Raw genomic sequence first — 25,248 nt, 5'->3', positions numbered from 1 at the left:
GTATTGCATGTGTGTAGAGGGCCAGTAAAAGTTCACATTACTCATTCTTGGTATAGTGCACGCTTGATTGGGTTCCATGTCAGCTTCGGAGTTTGTTTCCCAGGGTTTTTTAGCAGCAGAAAGAATTGGTTTAATTTGGTTGTTGTTTTGTGAATCAGTGTCACTGGAGTTGTCATTAAACATATAGTGCCATGAGAGGGCGTGTAGTCTCTGCAAAATCTGTGCTGTTCCAGCTATAGTTGTCATTCAAGTCACTGAGGTGGAGACTGGAAAGTCTTGAATTGGAATAGACTTATTTTCCTTCTGCCTGGTTTGATGACCTTGTTTTCCATTCCTGAATTTGAGCGATTCTTCCTCACCCCTCTCCTTTGTCCAGCACCCAGGCTGTTAAGCCCTGTGAATTTGAATGCATGGGCCCTCACTGGTATTTTCACCCAGGATAAAGCCACACCACACCTCCTGCTTCCCTCCTGTCGCGCTCCAGTGAAATATCTCCTCCAGTAATTGAGAGGAAAATGGCAGGGTCACCTCCCCATGAAGTCACAGAACTAACATACTTGTTAGGACTGGTACCTCGCTGTGCAGGAAGGATAAAATAACACTTTGGGGTTTCAACTCAGGTTCTGTCTTTGTGACCTGATATGCTGGCGTGACAAATGGTTCGGGCAGCAGTTCATACTTTAGCTATCTTTATACTAAACCTGACTCACCCAATGCCATAACGAAAGCGTTTACAGCCAGCAATGGTTCATAGAAAAAAAGCAATTTATCAGCTCTAATTTTAGTCAGTAAAAGCCAGTCAAAGACATTTTAGATGTAGCGACAAACTATACACTACATACTATATAGTGTATAGTTTATATACTATATACTGTCCCTCCTGAAGGACAACAAAAGCTCATTGTCAGATTAATTATGAGTAATATAATTTGTAAATTGTAAATGTTAAAACAATCTGTACACAAACTGAAAATATATCTTGTATAAATGGAACCATCAGCTGACACTAGATTAGATGATACCATCAAATAGTGATTTAACGGCTTCGCTATCAGATTGTTTGCATCATCAATATCAGGAAAAGAAATCACTTGAACTCATTTTTCTTGTTTAAAACTATTAATGTTTGACTGTCTAGTATACTGTAATGTCATGAACTGTTATTAAGTCAACAGTGACAAACATGCTTCAAGCTTCAAGTCATGCTGTTTACTGTATTAGCACAACGTGTACTTAGAGGTTACAGGATGATAGTGAAAGCTCTGTGCTGTTTCCTCCTGAGAGATCCCATCTCCACAGGCGTTCTCTCTCCTCTCAAGTCCTTTTGAAAGGTGAAAGAGATTTCCCCCAGCAGGGAGCTTGATTCCTCCTTCCTGTTGATATTGGTTCCATAGTGTCAATCCAGTATCCATAGGCATCCATTAACATGACATCTGTCACTGTGCTAAGACTGGATCTAAACCCTTTTCATCTGTCATGACACATGAAAATAATGTCTGTAGAAATGCATAACACACTTTAAAACTGTGACCACAAAGTCACTGACCCTTTAAACATGCTAGACAAGCTTATAAAATGAAAACAGAGGTAAATGTCAAAAATGTAAGGGGTAAATACAACTCTCAGTAGCATATTTTGATATTCAGCCATTTGTCTTGCAAGAAAGCCATAAAAGTTTGTGTTACAATTAAATAAACAATTAACAAACTGAAAAATCATTTTATCCATAATTGTGCTCAATAGAATTCTTGTGCATGTGTGTTCAGTGAAATTATAACATGTATAGATAATGTAAAATAAGTGATACAACTGAACCTGTAAATAGAAAGTGTCTTTAATTATTTCCATGAAAGTTTGTAATGTATTATTTTAAAAATAAAGAGTGAATGGAAATTGTATACCTTTTTTTCCCTCTTTTTTAACTTGAAAAGATTCTATGCACATTAAAGTTAAAACAAATGAAAAACAAACAAACAAAAAACAGTAATAAGCCATTACAAGTGTGCGGTGGTGTTTGTATCTACAGAGAACCTGACCCATGCCTGTATTTTCTTATTAGGTTTGCTATGATCGGACGTTTCTGGACATGACTGATTCTGGAGAAAGATAATTGATGGTCGAGTCCCATTCCCAGGACATGATGAGGATCAACCATGAACTGTCTTTCTTGATTACTGCACAAATTAATGTTGTGTTTACAAACAGCAACTAACAATTCCTGCATTCCTTTAAGTTGCTCTCACTTTGATTGATTGATGTGTTGGTCTTGTATACATAATAACTGGTCAAGCAAGTTCAAGTTTAGTTTTTGCTCAATATCACATACAACAACTTGATGGACTTCACAAACTCAAAATATCAGTGGTTTTCAACTCAAGAAATAGGCCTCTAAGAAGGAAGTAAAACCTCTTTCAACTCTGGTTCAGAGAAAGTAAAGAAAAAAAATAAAATAGTTTAAACAGGATTCATGTGAAGAATGGCCAAAGTGGTGACTCACACAATGTCAGGGGACCCTAACTGCTGTACACGATGCCCCTCTGAATAAAACTGAAATATTCAAGCCCACAGGTTGGTGCTGGGCTGTGAGGCGATTTGACTTAGAGGCCCCACTTGGTATCACATGATTATTCGACGCACACTGATCAAAAAAAAGCTTTTTCCCATTGCTGCAAAAGGAAAGGCAGTGAAGGGAGAGAGTCACAATCACTCTGAAATGACTTTTTGTATTTTTACAGTTTAAATAAAATATGTAAAGTTGAGTCATATCATTAAATTATTTGGCATGATCTCTAGTCTCTGATGTTCATGATCAAAACCGATTCTTCCAGAGAAAGACTCATGTGGAGATGCTCTGTGTGTGCCTGAAAAAATATTTTGCTGCAAATGCAACTTTCATCATGAAGATGCATCAACATCATCCTGACACTTTGAAAACATCCCATGGAACTGTTGCAAACCTATCAACAAAATCAAAGTATAATTATAAACAAAGTGCGATCACATCAGAATTACACCCAATAAGACCAATAGATTTTGAGAAGTGAAAAATAACCATAATAATAATAATTAATAATAATATTTTTTATTATTAATTATCAGCAGGAATGTCTCTTTACACTTGTTAAGTGAGTCATTACTTTGTTGTGTAGTGAGAAACTGATCAGAGACGAGATATGGGTTGTTGCCATAATCCACTTTCCACTGACACACACATATCATATGCACCTGTCAGTCATAACATTATTAGCAGCCGCCTAATATCGAGTGTGTCCCTATTTTGCTGCCAAAACAGGTCTGACCAGCTAGCATGAATTCCACTAGACCTCTGAAGGTATGCTGTGGTAACTGGCATCAAGCCGTCAGTGGCAGATCCTTTAAGTTCTGTAAGTTGGAAAGTAGGGCCTCAATGGATTGGATTGAGAACTGGAGAATTTGGAGGCCAAGTCATCACCTTGAGCTTGTTGTGTTCCTCATACCATTCTTGAACCATTTTTGCAGTGTGGCAAGGCACATTATCCTGCTGATATTCTTCCTTGGCCCTCTTTTGGTAGGTCCTGACCACTGGAGACCTGCAATCCTTATGTTTGCCCATTTTTTCTGCATCCAACGCATCAACTTGTGTTGTTCACTTGCTGTCTAATATATTCTACCCACTGCCAGATGCCACTGAAACAAGATATCAGTGTTGACCTCTAACGTATACTGTAACGTACCTACATATCCAGGTCCCATCAGTATACAAGTCTAAAGATGGACTGGACTTGGTTGGATCAGCTCTTTTTAACCTTATTAGACAAAGTTGGTTTAGGTTTAGAGCTACGGCCTGAGTTGACCACACAGCGATTTAAATACACAAGCATTTCCAGAAAGTGATCAACGACTTTTGGCAGTAACACTGTGTTTTTCCTACAACTGAAAAGTGATCCCAATAAGTCAGAACTAATGCAGTCCTGTGTTCTCTATGATTACAGTCAGCCATGGGTCGTGTGGCTGTCTCAATGTAACAAGGGTCAGAGGTTGAACCAGCCAATGTCCGTGAGGTCAGGGGTTGTTGCTCCTTTGGAAGCCATTATGTCAGTGCCATCATTCAGAAGGATGGTGGGTTGAAGAACACGCCACACACTGAGAGTGACATGTGATACCTACACAGACGTGTGCACACACTTGAGACTGGCACACAACTGGTTAAATCTAAACCTGTCATTTTCCTGCTTACACCTGTACATCACTGTCTCACAGCCTCTCATCTGTCACTAATGTGTGTTATCCAGCAACGATGTTTGTACTGTACATAGCTGTACTGACCACAAACAACAATCGAACAATGATGGATGAACAATTAATAAAATGACAGCTGATCAAGCTGAAACATCTTTCGTCAGAGATGATGAAACATAACAGGCTGGTAACTTACATTTCTTGTATGACATTTTAATTTCAGGCTGTGTATTATCAAACATTAAATGTTTTTGCCACAAATGTTCAATGACTTTAAAAAGATTGGCATCAATTCATATTTAAAAATAATATACATTTACTAAGGCGACCTCTAACTATTATTCTCATTAACAACTAATTTATTGATTATTTTGTATGATTAAAAACATACAAAATAACATTGAGAATAAACTCACCATAAATCAGACTTGCAAAGCATTTAGAAAGTGGGACTCCTAAAACCAAAAGAGACTGACATGAAAATATTAAAGATATTATAATGAGGTACAGTTACGAAGCAAAGTCAGTGGTGCTCATTTTGGTGTCCTATATAACAGTAATAGTTCAAAGAAAATAAGGTGAAATCCAATTTTGGGCTACCTCCGGTCACACTGGGTGATGGGCAGGACACACCCTGGACAGGCTGCTGTCTTTCCAATGATAACAGATAAAGAGCCAAAGTTAATATGGGTTTTTTGGTCACTGATTTACCAGTATGTAGGTATAGATACAGAAGGTCTGATTATCGGTCTGAATTTCATTTTTGCTAAATTCATGAACAAAATCAAATATCGATAGGCTAATTTTTGAATCCAGGCTTTTTATGTAAAGTGATGCCTAACTAACCACTGCATGACTGTGCCACAATACCAGAAGTTATAGTCTCCAATTGTTCTTAAAAGAAGTCTACTTCTACAAACAACAGAGAGATGTACTCTGGTATATGAGATTATCTGTAATTAGTCCATTACCACACGCTGTCGTTCCTCTGGCATACTGCATAACATAACTTTTGATGTAATGAATTACCCACATATGGTAGAATAAAATTAGTTCAAGGCATCGAACATGAGCAATCAAACATGTTTTGAACATTTCCACTTCCAATTATCTGTTATTATCTAAAAAACCTGTTTGGAAGCGCAAACAAAAGTAAAAAAATAAAAAAAATGAAATCATATCCAAATATCCATTAGATTTGGAGCGCTACATGCCTGGTTGGATGGATGGATCATTATAATAGACAATGGATGTATTCTTTTCCAAATACTGTTGGTGCTTTATATAATTCTGATAAGCTGTGCTTGCTTAAAACCTAGTGGTTCCAGTTAGAAATTTGCTGTAGAATTCATCTTAAAGCTGTAACAAGTGCAGTTACCATAATGGTGAATATAACAGTATTGTTACATATCATTGCCAAGGCTGCAAAAATAGAAGATATTTTGTTTGAAACTTTATTGCTAAGGGCAATAGAAAATAATTAAAAAAAAATAAAGTATGAAATTGTTGTTTTGACTCAGGATCTGTGGAGATAAATTATTTTTGTGGGTGGGTATTAGTTAGTTAGTTAGATCATTGGTGTTAACAAATAACCGATGTAGCGAAAGACTACACTTATAAATAAGTTAGGGTGTCATGTGTGTAGGTTTTCCCAATTCTACAACAGTGCTACGAGAACTTTCTGACTTTCACTCACGCCTGTGCTCACACCTGGGAGAAGTAGGTCACAATTCTTATAAAGAGACAGAGAAATTGGGCCAAGGCTTAAAAAAAAAAAAAAGATAAACTGAGAGGCACCAATGTGATTTACTGTAGGGGAGTGATTAGTACACCTTTTTCATTGTCTTTCTCTTTTGGTATGTTCTATTTTCAAGTGGCCAAACTTTAGATGAGAAGACATTATGCTGGGATATGTTCAGTATTCCTATGATGTGATGTAGTAGTTAAATATTAGAAACATTTTCACCTGTCTAACATATGTCTGCTAAACATCCTGGTCTCAGCTGTGAACACTGTACTCTGCTCTGGCTATTGCAATTCAGGTTATCTACTGTATAAAATACCTTATATACAATACAGTTCTTCTATACAGTGGAATAACAGTGCACTCAAAAAAGCCCAGTGTGTCTGTCTGCAACTTTTGTACAATATGCAGCCTTATTTTTGGGAATCTTAGAAGACTCTACATCCAAAAGATATATATTGTTATTTTATACTTACAAGGCCAATAGGATAACTTATCCTGTGTTGTACAAAATGAGCTGTATGTTGTTGTGGGAAAAGATTATTTATGGTTGTCAGAAGATAAATGCCGTGATTTGATCTTTGAAAGCACTGATCTGTGAAGTTCAGTGATGAGAAAATATTAAGGGGCAACTTAGGGAGCAACATAGTCAAAATTTTAAAGTAGCTCCAGAAATATAGGGGGGTGCGGATCACCAGAGTAACCTAAAACTGCTGCTTACTATAATATTTGTTGATAAAGCTACCATTAGCTCTGTTAGCCATGGAGCTAGGGGCCCTATACCCTAGCTGAGTCACCACTCCAGGAAGCTTGAATACAGTTGGACACTTGAAAGTGGACACAGTCTCCATGCCGTGGAAGCCCGTTTGAAGACAGATAGGATATAATATTCATGTGATTTACAATGAGAGGACACAGCAGGCAGGGACAGGGCAGAGCTGAAAAGGCAGAGAAGCAAGAGACAGTTGGGCCTCAACAGCAGACAAAAAAACTACATGTAGATCTATAATATTTATATATCTAACTCTGTGTATTGAAGATTTATTTTGGCCAAACCAAAAGTAAGGAAGTAAGGAAAGCATTAATTTCCTGAGATTTTTGTGATTTTGTTTTGTTTGCATGTCTGCTTCTAAGACTGCCTGTGAAGCTTTGTGAACTCGCCACTCTTATAAATTTCCCAGACGAAAATACAGGGGGGCTATCAGACTACTGCCTCCAGAGGTACAGAATGGTATTACAAGAAGATGAGTTGGGGCTAATTGGTTAGCATACTAACTTCGATGAATATCCTTGCAACAGAAGACACAGACTTCTTTGACATAAGGTCAGTGCTGTAGTCTCTTCACATTCTGTTGATGATGTTAGGTTTTTATTTAATATTTCAAACTAAAATTCTTGCACAAATTGAAATTTCACAGACTGAGATGGTTATGATCATTTTAAACTTTTGGACTATAAGGGTTAGGTGGTCATCCTGTCAGGAATTGCTAAAGACAGAGATGTTCCATCAGGGATGCTCTAGTGTTGTGTGACAGCTGAAGCCGTGCTGCTGCTCTTTATAAACACATCCGCTTTCTCCTTATAAATAGTTTACAAATCCACACAGAGGCCATCTCATAGCTAGGCAGATGGCAAAAACAGCCACTGTAGATGGATGGAAATTAAAAGCACAGCAAAAGCTATTGTCACAATAAGGAAGCGTGCATTTTGAAAGCTGTAAAGTTGGATGAGAGAAACTGTTTATGTGAGTCCATTTATTATGGCATGTTATGCATCTCCATTCTTCGTACTGTAACAAGATAAGCAGACAGCCTGACAATTTGACTCACCAGTCACATTTATAGCGCCCACCCACCCCCTTCCCCTCAGCACACCCTAAAGACAGTTGGTTTGGTCATCAGCTTTCCTGATCTACCTCAACAGCTGTAAGTCTAAACTTGCAACCCCTGAGTTGTGCAGCGAGTCATGGTGAGTAGGGAAAAAGGGACTTGAAACTAGGGCAGAGCAGTCTGGCCCCTTTCCCTTCGAACCAGAGTCACAGAGAGAAGAGACTAGTCTTAGGCGGAGAGAGAAAAGAGAAGACACTTTGTAGGAAGCTTGCTGCAGACACTGAGGAAACAAGCCCCTGGGACACAGACCAGTGTGTCCACATTGCAGAACATCCAATTTTATAGATTTTTTTTTTCATTATATCAGGGGAAGAATATTCGCTGAACAGAAATCTCATCATCTGGAAACATGCACAAACGCACTAAGATAAAGATTGCCATCTTCGTGCTGCTGGTGGGTATGGCTTGCATGTTCACTGCGGTGGTAACGGACCACTGGGCAGTGCTCAGCCCTCCGGTGCATAAACTCAATGAGACCTGTGAGGCGGCCCACTTCGGCCTGTGGAGGCTGTGCAAGAAACACATCTACATCAGCTCGGAAAACTACGAGGAGGGGCGCGGCTGCGGACCCATCAGCCTGCCTGGAGGTAAGAGGGAATCTGAACAAAAACCTTTTCTAACTGGCAGATAAAATTACATTAAAGCTGAAAGGCACATTCCAGTTTTTGTCTCTGTTGCTGTAGATCAAATGCGCAGTTCCTAGTGTAGGAATATTGTTCATCTGTGACTGTGAGGTGCCTCTTTGCGATCCAGCCCAGAGCTCTGAGGTATGAAGCCTCTAAGAAAAGAGATCCTGATGCAGGTTCCCAATTAAAGTCATATGACAATACAAACTTCCTTGTTAAAAGGAGAAGAAAGGTCCACTGCCATAATGTAATTTAAGTTTTTTGACTGCAAGAATGTAGCTGTTTTTTCATCTGAAACATACTTGAAGAAAATACTAAGACTGTTTGCACTGCCATTCATCAGTGGTGTTGAAATGAAAAAGTCTTTGAGTTTAGACAATGTTTAGGTTATCTTGCGGGTGTTTGCAAGTTCACCAAAGAGACTCAGTCAGACAGATGATGAACTCCTTCGCCCATCCTTTGAATAAACCTGAGGGTGAGGGTGGAAACAGCATCCAGGCAGAGCAGACCCAAAGACAAGACCTTAGCTATCAGTTCGCTGTTAAGACTTAACCGGACCGCAGTAAATATTTGGCATGAACCAGAGATGGCCAAGCATGAGCCACAGAGTCCCAACAGGCTGTAGGGTTTCATTAAGCAAACACCAAATACGCAACAGCTGATTTCATTAAATGGGTCCTGCTTTTTGTTTAGAGATGAGTGTATTAGTAGAGTCTGCAGACAACTGAGGCTCCATATGACATGTGCCAGACACATACACATACTGTACAGAACATCCGCAGGGAATTTACTTTAAAATAGACCTTCATCAATTATGGAAAATAAAATACTTAAATACAGTGTTATGATATTTCACTTCAGATCCCCTTCAAAGATCCCCAAGAATTAAACTGAAATGTCTGTATAATTTATTCAAAGCAAAATATAATTAGGCACTAATGACAGGGAGACAGTGTTCAACTAGCACCCTGTCAATGAATAACAATTAATTCATAGCATAAACTTTTATTAAAGGAATTGCAGGTAAGCTGGAAGAATATAAAATGAGTCTTTTTGTATAGTTGTACAGGTGGCATGTATTTCAACAGCTATGAAGATAAAATTTCCAACACATACACTGATATTTATGTTGTAAATGAATCAGTCAGTCAGTCAGTTTCCCATTTCATGGTACTTTATTCTTCCATTCCTCTACACTTCAGTCCTATTTACCTTATGTAGTGTGTAATACACCAGTCTAAAAGGGACCATTTTGCTGCTGTACTTTAGAGAGGAAAATTTGTACTCATAATGGTATTTGTTTACATTGTGGTATTAATACATATATTTAAGCAAAGGATAGCAAAAGAAAAGCTCTTCTACCACAGTCCTAATAATGAGATAATGTGATCTGCTAATAGGTTGTTATTGTGGTGTCCTCCCAAGAGCTCAACTTGTGATGGATGTCTCAAAATAAACTTTCTATGACAACAGATTCTCTTACAACTCCCTGAATAAAAAGCAGGCTGTAATAGAATGAAATGGATATAAACAGTGTTGGCTGGTTAGCAGTGACTCACGTCCTAGTGACTTGTGGTCAGAGTCACTTGTGTTGAAAGGTGGTAACCCTGCTGGCACGCTGACTGTTATCTGAGAAAACATTATTTGACTGTTGATCGTTATCTGACCCTATTTGTCACTTTATGCAAATGATCCTGGCATTTCCCCCCCAAATGTATCCATCTGAAAATAACTCTCAAAATACTGTATGTCCTAACTGATGGTGGCTGTTAGACGTTCGTTAATCCCAAATACTGTCTGAGCTACAGAGCCATTCTAGGAGCAGATGAAATGCCTGAGGGTGGTTCGCTGGTGCACGCATGACAGGCATGTGCTGAATACATCGAATCAGCTGGCCCCACCCAGACATGCAAGGAATTTATCAGATTGCATAGACAAATGGCAAATGCTTCTGGAGACTTTATCTGCAAGTTTAAAGTTAGCAAAAAACATACAGACATCTGTGATCAATGGACATGTGTTTATAAGAATGGGATTATTATATTGTATGATTTGTGAAGGCCACCTTTGCAGCCTTTATTTAACAGGTAAGCAAATCTAGTATATGTTCCAGGAGTCTCCAGGGGCTTCTCCCAGCCCAATATCTGTATTTGGACAGGAACGTTATTGTTTATCATAGCCACACTTCTTTAAAGAGGTGTCAACCTCTGATCCAAAGCAGACTTGAACTGTGTGTGAAGTGAGATACTCATCTGGAAAATATGAGTTGAGCTGTTTTTTTTAGTTCACTGCTGGCTGACTGACTGATTGTGAGATGATCTCAGAGCAACTTTATGTGGATAATGCAGATCGTATATGTTGCTTCAGCTCAAAGAAAGTTTCATGCAAGCTAAAATTTACCTGGGCAAGGCTATTTTAGTTTCATGTGCCATAATCCATTCTGTTTTGTCCTGTTTTTCTATTTTATTATTACTTATACTGGCTTTCCAAGCAGCTGCGACTTGTAAAGAAGCAACATCAGATACAAAGCTCCCCCTTGTTTCTTTCCTTGTTTAATTAAGGCAATTGCAAACACTTGGAATTTTGTACTCTAATGATGTTTTAGCAGTTTCAGCGACCATAGTGTACTACAACCGACAATGACGGTAACGCATTTTCTGTAGTTCCAGTTGAAGAAAAGCATGATTTTTAAAATAAGATTGTGCAAACTGCTCAGCAAGCTCAGCTCAGCAAGTTGTTGTGATTCTAAATATAAGCTACGTAAATACTCAGCTGTCTTGGGCAAGAGTCATGAGGGTCAAGTGCTCATGCCAGGTCCAGCGTTCCTCTGAGTGACGGGACCGCCTGAAGATTCAGACGTAGCTCTCGGTGTTCCTCACAAACTGTTCCCATGAGACCTTTGTGCAGCTTACAGCCACTCAAATTACTTCACATTCCCCAGAAGCTGGGAGGTATGGTGCAAAAATCACGAGGAACCACTGGCATTTTGCCTTTATAAGTGCTCAAATGACATACCAACCCAGAGACAGTCATCACATATGGAGGGGACTTGCCAGTGCTGCCTTTAACATTTATATTGTCACAACAGTGAGGGACAGCGAGGGAAGAACTCAAGTCGCGTGGCTTGTCCAGAAGGTAGCAGCATGACGTCAGTGATATATACAGTGTAACAGAGAATCAATCACATAAACACAAAGCCGGAATTCGGCAAATCAAGAATAAACTGACAAACAGTGAGCAGGTGGGCAGCAGGGGTTATATCAGCCAGGTGCAGTCTGGGGCTCAGTCCTGGCACATAGGCCCACCTTCCCCCAGAACACGGAAATCAGCGAGCGAACCAGCACAATTTGATTACGTGCCAACACTGTCTAAAATTAAAAAAATAAATATTTGAAGGCTGTCTCGCACACTTGTGGCTAAATGTATGTGCCAAAATAGTCACGCAATAAAAAACATTTCGGTGTCATTTGCAGACATGTACACACAGAGGGACCCACCAACTCCGAAACCTACAGCAAGTTGTAAGGCAAAGTGCGTAGCCACCAACAGGGACTTCATGGGGCATGAAAGTGCACTTCATAAACACAAAAATCTGTACTTGAAGAGCCACAAAAGTTGTTCAAAATAGGAAAGTTTTTCTTATTATTCTTGATAGAAATACATCTGCTACAACATAATTGAAGGTGTCATCACGTGTGTTAGCTTATACAAAAAAAAAAAAAAAACATGTTCAGAGGTCTGGGCCAGTCTTAGCTGTAGACATCAAAGCGATGAAAGGTGCTGCTGTGATGATATACTGCTAATCCAATGTCCTCACCCAATCTGTGGAAAGATGGATTGGAGAGAAGAGGCTTTACAGGGCTGGAGTGGAGACTAGCAGCAATATGCGTGTGTGTGTGTGTGTGTGTGTGTGTGTTGCAAGCTTTGAGAGATGAATAAAGATTAATTTATGACCACCAGCTTTTTTTTGTTGAAGTTTGCACTCAAAAGAGGGCACAAAAAATACAAAAAGGTGCAATTAGACAACACACATCAAGTCCCATGTGGGAATACAGCTGCTTGATACAGATAATGAGCTCAAAGCATCCACTCCAAGGCCTAATAAATGCTGAGTGGCTGCATTTAAACATACACAACAAACCAGATATGCATTTAGCGAATGAAGAGCCACTGGTGGTGCCGCTCTTACTTTCAAAAAAGAAAGTCTTCTCTCACTCAGAGATAAGACCATGTTTCCTGCTATTGATAGAGTTGTTTGGTGTTCCAGTAAAGGGATAAAGTAGACTGAGGGGTGGATTTGCATTTCCTTAAAAACATGAATATTCACAGTTTTGGGAAATGAGTGTAGTTCAAAGATAGTTTTCAGCCTTTTGAATGCAAGGATTGGCTCCGAAGTACAACTGGCTGACGATTCCCTCTATCACACCCTCATATGTGCCTTTGACAGTGAAAACAGTGGAGCTTGTTGCTTAGTAACAACCTCTTTTTTGTGTTTTTTTTTTCTTATTCTTTTTTTGATGGCCAGTCCCTGTCCTCATTCATAAAAACATATTTTTTGTGTGTGGGCCATAATAATGACACACAGCATTAAAAGCTTGTAATTACAAAGGAGGGTTTTGTAAACACTGCAATGTTGGCTTGGAAAAATATGATTAAATGATTCATAGATATTTTTTGTGCCAATTATATCAATTTTATTTCAAGGCCATCCACTTTAGTTTATTTTCATGGTTTCCAGGGTACATCGGAAAATTATCCACCATCCCAGTGTGGCCCATCAGGCTCTACCCGTGGTACCATGCAGCAGTAAATATTTTCACATGAAAGCATTTCACTGATGTCTCACAGTGACACTGTATGGAAAAGGGGATGAACATGCGTGCATAGAGACCTCTTCACATGAGATTAAATGACATAGCTGTCTGGTGTTTCACACATTCACATTCTCACTCTCCCAGCAAATCATCTGAACCTGTTGCCAGGACATTCTGCTTTTAGAAACACATGTTACGTGAAGTGAAGCCTCAGATGTTAAAAATGAGCCTCCCCTGTCTGCACTTCAAAGACATTTCAAGTACTTTTAACCATGTGCACACTTTAAAACCCCAATGAAAAATGTATAGTATGAGATAAGTTAAGTGTAATCAAGATTTGACAGGAAACCAGCTTTTGTTTTTTTTTTACGCTTGGCATAGCATCAAAGAATATTTACTCTATCGAACCACCCTGTGATCCCATAAAGCAGCCTGGCCTCTTTCGTGCAAATCCCCAAGGTTTATCACCTCGTCTCGAGAAGAATTGAGTGTGAAGTTGTCTGTAACTGTTTTTACTTTGACATTAGACCCACACAAAGCAGACCAGGGCGTGCATGGTATCACTTTAGTGGGACTGTTATCATGGTGGTGGCAATCTGTGATGCTTTTGTCGGACAGATATGAGACAGTGTCAAGTGTTCGATAAAAATATCATATTGACACGTATATAACAGCAGATGGACTACAGCCAATGGAGTAAAAGCATGTGGGGTAAAGCTCGAACAGAAGTGTGGAAAAGTTCAGTGGTTGAGCAGACAAAGTACACATGGCTTTGTGAAAGGATTCTAAAACACAGATGAAGTGCTGCTTTTACAGAAAAAGCAAACAAAAGTCTGTTTTTTCGGGTGAAACACTTTTGATAACGATCTGGTTTATTTGCCTGCAACTAAAATTTGGTTGAACTTTTGAGATTTTGGTTAACAGGCAAGGGAATCAAAGAATGATCACAGAGCAAAACTCTTTCACACAACAGACTCTGGTCATCAGAGTTGAAAGCAGTTAAAGGCATTTTAACTACTAGTTAAATATTGCAGTGTGTCCTCTACGTGTGCTGCTCATGATGGTTTCCTATCCTTTTTTAACACTGTTGTAGTGCCCGTTCAAAACGTGCTTATTTCGAAGCAGCTTATCTTGTGGTCTTCTGGTATGGATTGGCATCTCATCACATACTTGCTGAACAGCAGACATTTGGCATTTTATAGTGAGGAACTTGCAGGAGTATTGATGATTGATGTATTCCAGTTAGAGGAGTTTCTGATGCTGTGTGTGTGCTAGTTCCCTGTTCACTGTAGGGCAAGCAAAACATTAAAATGCTTCATTAGAGTTAGGTGCCATTCAGACCTATTTGTCAGATGCCTGATCATAAAAATACTGGCCCTTAAATTCAAAAGGACTCCCGTGACCCATAGATTGTAGGCTAATTTAATCAATGTATGTCATAGGTTGCTATTACCTGGACATGTTAAATTAATTTGTGTCTCCATCTGTTTGTCTCTTGTCTCATCTCTGTGTATCTCATTCACTGGGATTGAGTAAAGCCCTGTAGACCCACCCCCACTTCTGTTTGGTTATTTAAAGTTTATTAATATTGAACGTGTCATGTTTCAAAATTGCACCAAATTTGACATTGCATATCCAGGGTAGTAGATCAGTTCACAAGATATTCCTAGAACAGACATACAGATATACATACATACACACATACACATGCATATATATATACATGCATATACATATACACATATATACCTGTGAAGACATTCAAATGGAATGACCACTGGCCAAGCTTTTTTTGGAAAATACATACAGAAGTATAAGTTCAAATCAGTAAGTCATTAATGTACATGAGTTGTGAATTCATGTAATATCAGAAGGATGATTTGTACTTTGATTTGTACCCAACTCTGCAGTTTTACCATTTTAGTCTCACTGTTCTCTCTTATCAGCTCACTTTACAGCAGTAAACAGCTGTTTTCTGAAAAAAGCAAACAAACAAACAAAAAAAAAATCAACCTTCATATCTGCCTGCCTCACATCAACATGCAGAAAAGTTTGTGGCTGTATGTAGTGAAGCATGTAGGGGCTAAAAAGTTTGGTGGAGACCAAAACAGAACCAAAATGCAGTATTCAACATTTATCACAAATAAAGTCCAAATAATGTCTGCTGGATGTGTAAATAGGCAACTGTTTGTTAACATGCTAGCCATAACAATTTTATAAGATAATATATGTATGTATACAGCTTGTTGTGCTGCCCCCATGTGACCAATAAAATAAATTACTTAATGCATTTTTTCTTTTCACAGAGGAAAACTGCACTTATTTCAGACACTTCACTCCAGGGGAGGATGCTGAGATATTTGAATATAAAACACAAAAAGGTAGGTTTCTGTTATTTGTTCCCATATGGGAGTTACTTCCTTTCAATCCAGCCTAAAAATACAAAAAAGGAGAGACTCATTTGTGAATTCATTTTGTAAACATTCACCTTGGCTCATGAGGATATGGCTGTATGTGAAAGCTGACCAACAAATTGGCTGCCTCACAGTTTCTGTACTGACAAAAGCCTTCGTAGGACATCAGGAAGTCCTGGGTGAAAGTCTTTTAATATCTCTTTGTACAGCTGGATATATCTGATGGGAATTAATCAGATTACATGTACAGTCATGTGTTTCAGACACTTCGTGAACTATACTGAGAGATTTGGATTCAACACTTTTTGAAACTATAATTGTTTTAGTTTGATTTGTTTCCCTAATGATGGTCTCCCACTGGGGGTCATAGTTCACTCACTGAATTCACTGTGGACCGACACAAGGCTGACAGTGTTTCACATTTGGTGCCTAAGGTCAATGTAGAACATGTACGGTACACACAGTGCAGTGAACATTTCCAGCCCCATTCCCTCCATCTTCCTTTCATTCCACCCTCTCTTCAATGACCCTGTTACAGCTTTGTCCATACTGAGAACAGTCAGCGCATGTTTTATGACAGCACTCCCATGTAATGTGTGTTAGGGGTGCAGAGCACATGTGGAGCACTGTCACACTCAGTTACTTGGGTCTAAATGTGAATAGTCTTGTGCATGAAATCGTACACACCCCCACAACCTAAACTCAGAGACGGCAATGTAAGCATTCATGGTGGGTACCCCTCCCCCATCTCCTAATATACACAAGCAGTATTCCAGTGCTGATGGCAAGGCCTTCAGAGACATGGTGCTAGTTTGCTGGAATGACTGCAGCACTGACCTAAGTTCCATGTAGTGTTATTCACTCTCGACTGAGCCACTTGGCTACACCATCATGGTGTATAAGGTTGAATGAACATAGTAGATGTATGTCACCGCAGGCATATCCATCCATACTGTAAGACTCTCATCCACCATAGGGAAAAATAAATGAAGTGTACTGAAAATTTTGCAAGTTGAGAATAATAAAGGACGCTGTGAGAATGGATAGGAGTCTTTTGAGATTTTCAACACACAAGTTAACTGCAAAATGTCTACATTAGTGTCATTGAGCCATCTTATTTCAGAGAGTGATCTTTTTCCTCGGGGCACACAAAATTAGACAAGTCAATTTGTAGACCCTGGCCAGACATGTAGTTTCAACTGTGTGCATGTACAGAAAGGGAAAAACAATTTCTCCTCAAGCCATCTCTTTAACAATGGGCATACTGGACATGTACAGTAAGTGTGAGCACATCCCAGATCTGGTGAAGAGAAGACACCAAAAGAAATCTCAGATTCAGATTTTTTTTTTTTTTTTTTTTTTTTTTTTTGCCTGATCTAATGTCTCAAACATAAAGGAATGCATATGCAGTTGTACATATAAAAATCCCACAAGTATACACATGAACCTACAGTATACATGGATATACAATATGCACTATATAGATAAAAATATACAGTCACACCTCTTTATGGGGCTGTTTTTCAGGGGTTGGACCCCTTACTTCCAGTGGAGGGAACTCTTAATGCTTCAGCATACCAAGACATTTTGAACAATGCTATGCTTCCAACTTTGTGGCAACAGTTTGGGGAAGGCCCTTTTCTATTCCAGCATGACTGTGCCCCAGAGCACATAGCAAAGTCCATAAAGACATGGCTGGATGAGTTTGGTGTGGAAGAACTTGACTGACCCACACAGAGTCCTGACTTCAACCCCATCCAACACCTTTGGGATGAACTGGATCAGAGATTGTGAGCCAGACCTTTAGGTCCAACATCAGTACATGACCTCATAAATGCTCTGCTGGATGAATGGGCAAAAATTCCCACTCCTTTCCCAGAACAGTGGAAGCTGTTATAGCTGCAAAGCTTTCTATGCGTATAGAATGTGGTGTCATTTAAGTCCCAGTTGGTGTAATGGTCAGGTGTCCACATACTTTTTTCTGTTTAGCGCATACACACACATCTACATGTATGCACATGAATTGTGACGCTTTATAATACTGTCTTAGACACACTGACCTCCAACTATAAATCCCTGTATGACTGAAACACTGATATCTTTTGATGACTACCTGCTCTTGGTGTTGAGAAACTTTGGTGTTTCAGGGTGAACCAACCAATGAGCTCTGCAGACGTGCAGAATCTCTGTGGGCACACAGTGTGGCCCATGCTCCCCTGCGAGCAGGAGATGAAGGCTTTCTTCCCCCAAAGGAATGCCTCTCTTCTGGGCATGGTTCACAGGCAAACAGGCGGCAGATCAAAAGCCATGTACCCCATCCACCTCCCTGACAGCTGCTGTTCCTATTACACAGATACACTGTATCTGCAAACACAAGGACAGAATCACATTCACACAGCACAACACATCACTGAGATAAACTGACTTATGTGTTCCTTCAGTACCACAAATGTGCACACTGTAGTTTACTTTGTATCAATCCTACATATTCCATTCTGCTGCTGTCAAAACTCATCAAAACACCAAATGTGTGTTATTCCATTGCTGAAAATAGTCCTCAACAAAATATGCATTATTTACTCCTGTTTGAGAAACAGTTTCCAAAACCTGCAGTGCTTTCTTAGATTTGCTTTGCTTTTCCATGGGAAAAAACAAAGTAAGAGAAAAATTCCACCAAATATTGAATAAAGTAAACCGTACCCATTAAGCCTAATATAACAATAATGACTGCTTAAGAACATCAACAATTAAAACCATCTAAAACCAGCTAATTTAACTGAACAATATCAAAAGAGCAACAAAGTGGTCTCAATCTTGAAAAAATTTGGGGCATAAAGCAATTAAACAACCAAGTGGTAGTAATCACCAGCTACCCACATACCATCAAAGGAACAACTGACACTGTTAAATAACCAAATGTCCAAAACATGTTATGTAGCAATCCCACACTGTACAGAGTCAGTTCAAAATGAAAGAGTTTGTAGCTTTTCAATAATTCATTCTGCTTGTTAAGGGAGTGTTTTCCTATTGATTTCAGAAAATGTGATGTGCTTCATTGGCACCCTTGACTTTTTTGTATTTATGAATCAATGAAAATGTATATTTAATTGTGAATTCACAATTCAGATTTTTTTTAAATCAAAACTTAGGGAGGGTTTGTAGCTTTACTGAAATAATAATAAAAAATGAAAAATCCAAGTTAATTTCATTCCTTTTCCCGCAATTTCTAAAGTAGATATGTAATGTGAACAACATGAAATTAGATGCAGAGCTCTAAAATATTTCATATTACATGCGACATCATGTCAACTCTCTTGGTCTCTGATTTCCAGAGTACAACATCTCTGCTGCAGCCATCTCCATCTTCAGTCTGGCCTTCATGATCCTGGGGACTCTGTGTTTGATTGGATCATGTTCTGGCAAAGGAAAAGGAAGAGACTACCTCCTCAAACCTGCTGGCATGTTTTTTGCATTTGCAGGTGGGTTCAGCTAACCAACACAATGTCAGTATCCCTGCAGCATTCACAGTATAGAACGCAAAAGCCTCACATCATATCTCTCTCTTTTTCAGGCCTCTGTGCCTTCGTCTCCCTGGAGGTGATGCGGCAATCAGTCAAACGCATGATTGAGAGCGAAGAAACAATCTGGATCAAATACAACTACGCCTGGTCCTTCGCTTGCGCCTGCGCCGGCTTCGTCCTCCTCTTTCTCACTGGCATCAGCCTCCTGATCCTCTCCATGCCCCAGATGCCCAGGAATCCATGGGAGACTTGCATGGACGCCGAGCCAGAGCAAGTGGAGTGAAGAGCTAGACAGACAGAAGAAATCGCAATGAGAGTGGACTGTGTCTTTTGTTTTGAGTACAGATGCCAGATTGATTTCAAGAAGAGCTGGTGATAAAAGGGTAAGATCACCAAGAGAGAAACCACTTTGGATGAAGGTGGACCATGGGCATGGTGGGAAACTTACCTTCCAACAATTGTACTACAACTTGAATATTTGCTTTTTTATCCTGTATACCCACCCAGAGTGTACAACATCGCAGTCCTGTCTGACTCCAACTTCATAGATAGGGATCATATTGGAGACCAGAGCCCATATCTGACCTAAGATCTAAAAATTCTACTTCTTAGTCAGGCCCAAAACCATTTCTTAGTAAGCACTGGGAATATGCTCTGGACATATAAATCAAATTATCAAATTGACAAACATTTCAGACCCATTTACATTTTGAGAATATAGTGCTTAGAGTTAAGACACCTACAGCAGGCGACTGTGATTTTATGGACTGCATTATGTTTGATATCTTGTACGTATCTAATGTTTGTCTGTTCATTTTTGTTTGGGATCACTCAACAAATCACGTAAAAGATGAATGAGTTGAGACAAATGTTGAGCTGTACATTTCAAAGATTTAGAAAGAACCTTTACATATAAAGCACGGCCCCAACCGCTGACTCAAGCAAAGCAGTCGTACAGAGCAGGCTTGTGTGTGTGTGTGTGTGTGTGTGTGTGTGTGTGCATGTGACGGACTGAATGCTAAACACCCACACAGTCTGCAGCACTGATCGTGTTGGAAAAGGTTCAGTTCTAGCAGGTGCACATACAAGGCCATTTACTTTTTTTGTTGACAAACCAAACTGATACAAAAAATTCTCTGTTCATGTTTTTTTTTTTCCATGCGTCATCATGACCCATTTAGAACAGCAGTGTGCATTTACAATTTTCTCTGAACAAGCCCACAGAGATCATAAAAACACATGAGGGTTCATGATCGGTACTTGTCAACCTTTAACTCTTTCACATGCTGTTTCAGAATGAACTGCCATTAGCCAGTCGAATCACGCAAACACAAAACAAAAAGCAGACAGGACAGGATTTTGTTAGCCAGCTGCAAGCAGCACATCAAGTATTTTTGGTTAACTCACATTTTGAGAATACATTTTACATGTAATCATTTACAGTATGAATGACAATATTGGTTGGTTATAAAACCAGTGAGCAAAGAGAAAATGTGTGCAGGTGTTGTAAGCCCAACTTCAATCAGCTTTGTGTTGTGAGAAAGAGGAACTTCTATGATTTATCTGCTTCACACCATATACCATAATATACACCTTTTTCAAAGTAAGAGCCAGTGGTGGTAGAAGTACTCAAATGTTTTACTGAAGTAAAAGGAATAATACCACAATACCTGTTACGAGAAATGTCCTGCATTCAAAGTTTTACTTAAGTAAACGCACACTGACACTCCCACTCACATACGAAGATGCCATGAACAAAATATACGATTAAGTACCAAAAGTAAACGTACTCATTATGCAGTTTATCATTTGATGTTATAAATGTGTTAACCTGCTGATTTGACATTCGACTTACTTTCCTGATATTTTTGACTCAGAGATAAGTGAAACAAAACAAACAATAAAATCAAACATTAGATAGATATATAGATACTTTATTGATCCCGAGGGAAATTCAAGACAGACAGAAGAATATAAAACCATCAGTAGTAGTGGTAACTGCTGACATGATTTTGTTATGTTTTTGTCTTGTTCATTGAATATGGCAAGGACTTAAACAAGATTTTGAAAGCAGTGGATTCTGTGTGTGTTCATGTGCTATAACTTTGTAATGAAAATTAAACCTTGATAAGCTCTGGAAAACTTGTGTGTGTGTGTCATGTTACCACAAACACACTTAAAATACCTTTTATGAAGTCAACATCTTCAGTACATATGAATCAGGACAGACATGAAACTAACACATTTAGCTACAAGATAGTAATTCTTATTTTCATGTACCAAAGAACAAAGCGTGAAGATGAGTGGATGTCAGTGAAAGGTCAGCCATTCTCATTCCATCTCTCTCACACATCATTGCTGGCTCTCCTCCTTGTACCATGTTTGCGTTTTATTGCACTTACCTTCATTTTACACCATCCAACATGACACTTAGCATACATTCTTCCTGTCACAGTCCAGACCTACTGAACCATTTCATAAGTACATTTTGGTATGACTGTTTGATCTTCTCTGAGAGCCATCTCATGCTGACACTGCACACGTTCTAGATAGATGATGTAAAGGTTCAGCAGTTGTTATTCCATGGTTCCACTTCCATGGTTATCCATGGAAGAACTAGATCTAGACAGATTTTTTTCAGTTGTCGAGTGTTGTGTGGTATGATGTATTTTTTTTCCCTGCAAGTGCTGAGGAGCTCAGACACGAAGTTGAAGAGCCTTTCAGGCTCTCGAGGTGACTACCGACACCATTAAAACTAAGGTAAAACCCTGCCTGTGTAGACAGCGACCCAGCCAGACACAGAGGCTTCTCTAAAGCACTTAAGATGATTAACAAAAAAGATCAGAACACCGCAAGTTTCAATAAAAACACTTTAATAGAGAAACAAATAAAAAAAAGAAAATAAACCTTTGAAACACAGTCTAAATCCTTAGTTATAACCACCACCAATTGAAAGGAAGAAGAGTAAAACAGATCTATTCATTATTTTGTACCCACAAGGGAGGAACCAATGGGACTGGGAGGCTGGGAGAACAGGTGTGCCATTGATTCACTGCAGCGAGGGAAGAACAGAGGAGAGCAAACAGAGAACAGGAAGAGATGTGGCGTTTATAAAAGGCTGAACACAGTGCTCTCTACAGGCTGGGCAGAAGGTTGCTCCCTTTCCATGTGCCACACACAAGTTTGTTTCACTTTGCTGTCTTTAAAAGAAAAGATTTCACATGATAATGCATGGTGCAACACTGGGCAGCGAAAACGTAATTAGTAAGACCATTAGCCTCAGAGCAAAGGTGCTGTCAAACTTATTTTTGGAGATATAATACTCATGACTGGACAAAAAGAAATCAGCAGTGATGAAATGTTTTAAATAAAATCCCTTTAAAACATCTTTGGCTCAATCTCTTCTGCTTCACAAATAAATTAAAGTGTAGTTGAAGAAGCGGTGAAATATTAGTATTGCACAACTTAAGAGATTAGCCAAGGACTGCTTTGATTCCCCAAACAAACACATCCAAAATGTTGTAAATAGGACACACCAGGGAGCAACCTCAGCTTTAGCCCCACTAAGTAACTGCAGGAAAAAAAACAAAACAAAAAGAACCAAAAGAACTTACATGACCATTACATTTTTGATTGACATGTTAGTAAAATATTATAATAGTTTTGTTGATAATGTCACGAGATATTGTACACATCAAATAATATACCAAAATTTGACTTTGCAGGTTGAACAAAAGCTTTTTTTTTTCTTTTTTTTCCTTTTTCTCCCCCCCCGTTCACAAATCAATACAAACTGATAAAAACAGGGATAGAAACCAGCCAGGTCATCTCAACATGCATGAAAAGGAAACAGTCTTTACATTAAAAAAATATAAAGAAGGAAAAAAAAAATCATTGTTGATTGTTGTACAGCTGTGAAGTGGTGAGAAAACAGAACAAAACAAATTCAGCAACATATACTTAAAAATATGTATTGTACAGTGGGGTAAGTTGTCTTTTAACAGCTGTAACATAAAATCTCCTCTTTATCAAATCAGCCAGACACCATCTTAAAAAAAGAAAAAAAAAATCTAAAAAGTTACAACAAGATGTTGCAACTACCAACTGGTGTGTTGCTGTCCATTTCTAGAATTATTCTCATTATTATTGTTATTATTTGTGAATTTGCATAATTAAAAAGGGCATACCTCTTCTTTGAACAGCTTCTACAAAATTGAGGTGCTCCCAAAGTTCTTGTTTGTAAATACCTAGAAAATGCATATTTACAAGTATGTGTTGTTCTCCGCCAAGTCAAAAAATCTGGACCTCAAAATTACAATGTCAAAACAACGTCAACAATGTCAAAACTTTGTGAAGCTCTCCACTGACTGTTCCATCTGAGTTATTAGCCAAAGGGCAGTAGCTTTCTGTGAAAGTAACGTCTGAAGAGATTTAACAGAGACCATCTTCAATGCAAAAGCCATGAATTAGCTGGATGCTTTTAGAATTATAATTCTGCCAATTAGCAATGAACTGTACATAACAGGGCCAAGCACTGGATAACTATTTCCAATATTGCCTTTACTGATAAAAAAAAAAAAGCCAAAAAAAAAAAAAGCGGATATAGCACATCAGCATCTTTTTATATTCATTTATTACTTTCTATAGTCAGGGCCTCAGTGCGCTAACAGTGAAATTCATGTGCATGTTGTAGCTGTGTGGCGTCTTTGTATGTCGGCTGACTGAACATGAACGTTAATGTGTTACGTTCGAGAAAAACATCGTCTGGATGTAGCAAATGTACAACACGGTCAGAGCTTGTTCAATTAAAGGGAGATTTGTCTACTACTTTAAAACGCCACATCAGATCAGACTGCAAATGTGAATATGTGTTTCTTTGAATGACAGGAACAACTTCCACAACGTTACCAATTCATTCTCATAACACACAGCCTAAAAACAGACACATTAACAGTCATATGTCTTTGAACAGTTTATTGTATATTTACTTTTAATGTGTTACGTTTTTGGTTAAATCTCAAGCAGAGTGTTGAAATGGGCGGTTTGCTTTGAATGCCCTGAAATCAGAAAATATTATTAGAGATAAGTAAATGCTTTGACTTTTTTTTATGGTCAATGTTGAAATGTTTAGGTGAACCTGGAATCAAGTATCAGCTTAGGAGAGAGAGATAAGTGATTAGTGTTTATTATGAAGTTGATATTATGCAGGGACTGAAAGATTGTCTAACAGAGAAAATGGCAAGGGATTTTTGGGTAGGTCTGGCTTACAGTATAAGAAGGCTTTTAAAAACTGGAAAACTCTATGACTGTAAAACATCTGTGAGAACAACAGTATTTTAAAAGCACAGACTGCATCAAATCAGACACAGTTTGCTACATTGACCAACATATATGCCATTTCCAATAAAAGGTCACAAATGGTAGTATATTATCATCACCATGTATTTTCAAATTTCAGGGTACTGACTATAAACAGTTTTAATACACCTCAGATTTAACCAAGAACTGCTACCTTTTGGCTTGTTCAAAAACATCTGACTGACAGTGTTGATCACAGCCCCAGTTTCAACTTACCTATCATGACACAGCACTCTGACCTCTCCACTCTCTCTTCACTTTCACAAACCCTCAGAGTACCACAACCTTTTCAAAAAAAAAAAAAAAAAACTAAAACAAAAAAAAAAGCTCAATGTCCATTAAAAAAAAAAAAAAAGAAAAAAAAGAAAAAAAAAGAGACAAAAACATTTCATATCCACCAGCAGTCATTTAAACAACATCTCTGGTGAAGATATTGTTGAAATAAAATAAAAATGACCAAGTACTGGCCACAAGCGAAACAGTTTGGGATAATCTTATCACAGAAAGTGATGTCTGGTGTTCTCTGATCCTTAAGACAAAATGAAGGAGAAATGACACGACTGTTGTTTTTTTCTGACATTTTCACACTGTAACTATATGATGATGAGACATTGGTGAAAAGTAAAATGCACAATCAATATCTGTGTGTTGGTATTTTTTTTTC

General features: G+C 38.6%; 1 protein-coding gene across 1 annotated transcript; it reads left to right on the top strand.

Annotated features, from left to right (window-relative positions):
- Positions 1 to 7,907: 7,907 nt before the first annotated feature.
- LOC124069655 (voltage-dependent calcium channel gamma-1 subunit-like) lies at positions 7,908 to 21,368 on the top strand. Its single transcript, XM_046408996.1, has 4 exons — positions 7,908 to 8,438; positions 15,598 to 15,672; positions 19,038 to 19,184; positions 19,277 to 21,368. The coding sequence occupies exons 1-4, from the start codon at positions 8,201 to 8,203 to the stop codon at positions 19,507 to 19,509; spliced, it is 693 nt and encodes a 230-aa protein (XP_046264952.1). The 5' UTR covers positions 7,908 to 8,200; the 3' UTR covers positions 19,510 to 21,368.
- The last annotated feature ends 3,880 nt before the right edge of the window (positions 21,369 to 25,248 follow it).

Source organism: Scatophagus argus, chromosome 2, assembly GCF_020382885.2.
Source record: "Scatophagus argus isolate fScaArg1 chromosome 2, fScaArg1.pri, whole genome shotgun sequence".
Lineage (NCBI taxonomy): Eukaryota > Metazoa > Chordata > Actinopteri > Scatophagidae > Scatophagus > Scatophagus argus.
Note: the sequence above shows the minus strand (reverse complement) of the source record. Positions and strands in the feature narration are given on the sequence as shown.